The 5,641-nt window shown below is 35.8% G+C and overlaps 1 protein-coding gene across 3 annotated transcripts; it reads left to right on the forward strand.

Moving 5' to 3' along the window:
* Positions 1-305: 305 nt before the first annotated feature.
* LOC118036788 (cytochrome c oxidase assembly protein COX11, mitochondrial) lies at positions 306-5,208 on the forward strand. 3 transcript variants are annotated; one of them, XR_012169585.1, is made up of 8 exons: positions 306-620; positions 719-947; positions 1,066-1,118; positions 1,775-1,847; positions 1,942-2,046; positions 3,558-3,701; positions 4,465-4,545; positions 4,676-4,735. XR_012169585.1 is itself a non-coding variant. In XM_035042618.2 (7 exons), the coding sequence occupies exons 1-7, from the start codon at positions 511-513 to the stop codon at positions 4,775-4,777; spliced, it is 753 nt and encodes a 250-aa protein (XP_034898509.1). In that variant the 5' UTR covers positions 306-510; the 3' UTR covers positions 4,778-5,208. The 3 variants fall into 3 exon arrangements, 2 of the variants coding, with proteins under 2 accessions (XP_034898509.1, XP_073264606.1); XM_035042618.2 differs by lacking the exon at positions 3,558-3,701 and having other exon boundaries at positions 4,676-5,208; XM_073408505.1 differs by lacking the exons at positions 306-620; positions 3,558-3,701 and having other exon boundaries at positions 897-947; positions 1,066-1,140; positions 4,676-5,208.
* Positions 5,209-5,641: the final 433 nt, after the last annotated feature.

Below are 5,641 nucleotides of genomic sequence, written 5' to 3' on the forward strand. Positions count from 1 at the left end.
TTTTTGTCTAATTTGATCTGTTTTTTTTTCTTCACAGTAAGTTTAAAAAAACAGGTTGAACAAACCATAATTTATCAGATCTTTAAATTGAAAACGAGAAACATACCAAAGTAAAAAGTGAGAGGATACAAACCAAGCCCAAAAAGAAAGCCATGGACTCTCCCCAGGCCTGACCTACGGCCCAAACGATAAGCGAATGCAAAATCAAAGTCACAACCAGGACACCTCCGATTGCTTCCATGGCCCCCATAAAATAGGTCTGATATATTTGTTGTTTTGATCCAGTTCTATAATAAAAAAAAAAAAAAAAAAAAAAAGAGTTTGAAACTCAGTATCAAAAGCATCCCTTGCTGGCTATTAACCTATTCGATCCCTTCTCTCTTCTTCCATTCTCTCACTTTCTCAGCGCCCAAACAAACCCCAAATGCAAAACACTTGCAGTTTGATTTTAATCTTGTAAAATTGTCACCATAATCTTTCCAGTCTCCTGAATTGAAGAAGAGCAAAAAAATGTCATGGTCAAGCCTCGCTAGAGCGACACGAAGAGCAACAAATCGCAATCTCTTGCTTTCTCAATTCAAACCTCTACACCAAAATCACCACCCTTTTCAACAACCCATGTAAATGAACACCTCTTACTTTTATTTTATCAACAACTTATTTCGCTAAAATTTCTAACGCAAACGCACAATTTTTATTATTGTTGTTGTTTTGGCAGTTACAATAAAAGGAGATGTGAAATTAAGAAGCATTTTTCTACTTCTTATAAAGTGGGCGGTGGTTCTGCTGCTAATAGTAATACGAGTAGAGAGCAGAAATCAAAAAAGACGTTAATTTATTTGACGGGTTTGGTGGTTGCCATGGTTGGTAGTAGTTATGCTGCTGTTCCTCTTTATAGGAGGTTCTGTCAAGCCACTGGTTATGGCGGAACTGTTCAACGCCGCGAGGTTTCTCTTCTTTTAATCGTTTGTAATCACATTTTTTCTTGTTGCTTCTGTTCTGTGTAAATTTAATGTTGGCATTAACTTTTGTATTCTGTTGTGCTTTGTGTTTTTTAATACATAGAGTGTTGAAGAGAAGATTGCTCGGCATGCTAACGATGGAACTGTTGCCACTAGGTGTCTTTCTTTCTCCCTTTTGGTATTAACGTTGTTCTGACTTTTGTTTTTATTGTGGTGATTTTGTTACATTTTTTGTTTCTTGACATTGTTTTATTGAATTCTCATGCTTCGAGAGTAGTATTGAATAATGGTGAAAGACAAGTTTAAAGATAAACAGAAATGATCCTTTTGGATTTGCAATATCATGCTGTAGTACCTGGTCTGTTTTACTTTTATCTGTTTGGTAATATGGTGCAGTTTGCTTTTTAAAAGTCCTTTTCAATTGAAAATACATCAAAATGATGTTTTTTTAGATTTTATTTATTTGTTTGTTACATCAGCGTATCCAAATCATCGAAAAGCACCTAAATAAACATCAATTTGATGTTTTTCAGGTGAAAAAACAATTTGAAAAGTACTTTGAAAAACAGAAGCTACCGCGTTGCCAAACAGGCATGTCACCACACACAATACCCTTTTTTCATAAAGCAAACTTGATGGACCTGAATCTTGGATAACTATCCTTCAGATGTCTTGGATTGCTTATTTGGGCTTGATACTCCAGGAAATCTCTAGGATACCGAACTTGAATTTGATTAAGCTGTAAATCTCTAAACTTTTTTCAGCTTTGTGGTGCCTTTTTCCTGATGGCAGGCTCTTTCTTGTTTGTATAGGGAGATAGCAGTGCAGTTTAATGCTGATGTGGGTGACGGAATGCCATGGAAGTTCGCTCCTACACAAAGAGAGGTTCTCTTTTGCATATAGTGCATGCATGCTTATGTTTAACCAGCTGCTTCCTCTGTGATTTGCTGTCTTCAATGCAGTGTTTTCTTCTCTCTAGGTAAGAGTAAAGCCAGGAGAAAGTGCTCTTGCATTTTACACTGCTGAAAATCAAAGCTCCACTCCAATAACTGGTGTATCTACATATAATGTTACTCCTATGAAGGTACTAATTTTGTATGCTCTTTCATTTAAGCAATGTGGTATGTGAATTTAGCTTAGACTTTGGAAACCAACGAATCTCTTCTCAAAGCAATAGAGATTTTTTTTTTCTTTTTTTCTGGTTTGTAAATCCGCAAGCTAGGAGCGCATCATCAGGGCAAGGTGAAAACAAACATAGGATATCCTCATCGCCTTTTTCTTCTTTATTTCGTTTGTGCCCCCCCCCCCCCCATTGTGTGTTTTTTCTAAGGCAAAATATATCCGGGAACTGCTGCTCTGGGGCATCCCATTCCTCTTATTTCTTTGGCTGTTGATCAACCATGTTCTATGAGTTGTTGGATAATGTGAAAGCACAGTACTCAACAGATTTCAGTAATGTCAAACAAAATAGGAATTGGTGAATGGGAAAACTCCCATTGAACCTCCATGTTATATGGTAAATTCAAAATTATCTGAAAAAGGGCAGTGCTAAGATCAGATTTGAATTGGCATGTAGTAGATTAAACAGTTTTTTAGAGGGTTTTTGTGGACCTTCACTGCATTTTCCAAAACCTTATCCATTATGAAGTCATTTTTGTCCATCCCATGGTGTGGTGTGCTTGCTAGAACTCTGATTATAGGATATTAACATGAATCTTTTATTTGCTAAAAGCTGGGATATGCGCATGATTACTTTCATGTTTCAAGGAATCTTGTTTGTTGTTGGCCTTTGGTGTTTCTTCAAGTATTTGATTCCAGTTGTGTTGCTGTATTTATTTTTAATGACGTGGACTTGAATGTAGAATATGCTTAGGATGATTGAGTGAGATGAGGAACGTCTAAGAATTGTAAAGTTGATATGAAACTATATGGAGTTTTGTGGAAGAAATGATGTGCTAAGGCAAGCACATTATCCATGGAGAGCTATTTGGAAGTTCAAATCATCAAGTCCCCCACTTTTCCTTGTAGAATGGGAGGCACCTTGGAGTAAGATTTTCAATATCAATTAAGGTTGTTGGTGAACTGGTGTTATCCTTGTTAGTATGTAGTTGAAATTATTAATTGTCTAGTGCTGTATTGTTTATGGGCTAGAGCCTTATGAGAGTGGGCATACAGAACAAGGGGTGTAGAATCATTTCATGCTATGGAGTTGAATGCTTGGAAACTGGAGATTTTAGCAGTGAAAACAGGAATCTATCTAGTTTTTTTTCCATTCACTAGCTAGCTTTGGGTTGGCACAGAAGGAACACATCGAGAGGTCATTTTAGGTTCTCTTTTTTCTCTTTGTTTGATAGTAAGATTATGACTTGCATTTTTGGCTTGCTTCCTCGTTTCTTAGACTATTGTTCTTTTTTTGCAATGGATGTTTTGATCTCTCTTTTTTCCTTATTTCTTTAGTAGATGAATTTTGAAGTGCTTGTGGAATGGAAATTGTCTTTGAACTTTGAAATACTCGATGGCTAGTACTTTCTGAGGGTATAGTGTGCGAATGAATAGATTAATGACTGTTACTAAGCATCCTTTTGTTATCCACAGTGTGTGTATGGGATATCAAACTGTGTCCTTTTATTAGGCGATGTTGCTCCTGTTGTTACCATGTTTCCAGGAAAAATCCTTGCTTGCTCATGGTTTGAGAAAATATAGTAGAAGCTTCAGCTTTTGAAGTTGCCAGAGACACTGGTAATTCTGCTTCTGAATTTTCTAGAGGAATGTGGCATGCTTAGTTGTGCTAGGTAATTCCTATATCTTTAGAAGAGAAATGTGGCATACTTATATGAGTGTGCTTGGTTGAGTTTGTTTGCAAACTTCCTATCGGAGATCTGTAGTTCCTAATTCATACCAGAAGAGAAATGAAGTAACAATAAAAATGCCTCTATACCAATCTAGGCCAGTTGGGTACAATGTTGACTTAAAGTAGCCTATTGCTGGTAGGTAGAAAAATTAAAATGAGGTCTTGAGTTTTTCCTTGTGAGGAAATTGCCTAAAGTCTTGTTGTTAAACTTATTTGAAGCTCAGCAGTTTTGAGTATCTTGCTCATCCTGCATTCACGCAACCTTTAATTATTGTTTATGATCTTGCTCTGTGTGTATACATGTGTTTTAATGTGTGTGCCTTCATGCGCGGGTGTGTAGAATGACTGATGCTGCATTATCGATCATCGTAATGAAATCCTACTGAATAAAATAACAATATAATAGTAGTATTAATAAGTTTCCCAATTAATTTTTCCAAGTCATACATTTATACATTAAGGGAATCATTTGGATCATGTGGAGGATTTATTATTTCTGGAGAAGATCAGTTCTTGTTTTATGGACCATGGTCTTATCTCAACTGGATAAGAAGGGACATCCTAATGGCTAATGCTGCTAGCTAGCATTTTTTCTTTTATGTAATTGCTCGTGCTTCATAACACTCAACATTTGTTTGCAACTCTTTACAGGCTGCCGTGTACTTCAATAAAATACAATGTTTTTGCTTTGAGGAGCAGCGTCTTCTTCCTGGGGAGCAGATTGACATGCCTGTGAGTAGTTTCTTTCCCCTTTCCCACCTTGCACACACACACACACCCATTTTTTCCCTCTATACAAGGGCTTTAGAAATATAGTTTGTTTTGAGGCATGGTTCAATGACACCATACTTTATGATTGCAGGTCTTCTTTTATATTGATCCAGAATTTGAAACGGATCCTAGAATGGATGGAATCAACAACATAATTTTATCGTATACCTTCTTTAAAGTTTCAGAGGAGTAACCTTGCCGATGCTTTTGCATGCCATCACCAAAACATCCTCGCAATTAAAAACTTGGAGGGCTTAGCCAGCGTATCCAGTGAGTGTGACTGCGTGCTTGCTTTGAACTTCCGGCGAGGGTATGGCGGATATGCTGTGCGGATAAAGCTCATAGGCTTGTTTACGAGATTTATTCAAATGTACGGTTCTTTCCAGTGGAACAAACTGAGATTTATTCCATAGAAATAAATTAAGAAGTTGGTTTACTATTTGTTCGCTTGGTTCAAAATGTGCTCGGAAATTATCTGCAAGGCCCAGTCGTTTATGCTGCCAATATGAACCCATTTTTCCGTGGTGCTGCATGAACACTCCTTCATGCTAGTCAAGAACTTGTAACAGATTGTATTTGCGGGAAACTGGCTGTCCATTGAGTCCACGAGGCTTCTTTTCTTCTGCTTTCTTTCTTTCTTTCCTTTACAGGGATGAGAGAAACTGGGTATATATTTTGTTTTTTAAATATTTGAAATATATTAAAATAATATTTTTTTTATTTTTTTAAATTTTATTTTTTATATTAACACCTCAAAGTAAAAGTATAAAAAAAAATTAAATTAAAAGTATTAACAAAAATAATTTAAATTTTTTTACATTATCATCACTTGTGGGATCCATTCACAATCTTCGCTCTTACTCATTCTTATAAAATAATTTTTTTAGATGTGAATATGATACATTTGTCTCAATAAAATGTGTTATTTGTACAAACTGTTAAAGTTAAGCTAATGAAAATTTTCAATGTCTATTTATCTATAATAATATAGAACTATGCATTTTATATAAATAGGTGTGGTTATAATATGGCTAGTCATGTTATTTCATGTATAAAA

Source organism: Populus alba, chromosome 1 (genome assembly GCF_005239225.2).
Source record: "Populus alba chromosome 1, ASM523922v2, whole genome shotgun sequence".
Classification (NCBI taxonomy): Eukaryota; Viridiplantae; Streptophyta; class Magnoliopsida; order Malpighiales; family Salicaceae; genus Populus; species Populus alba.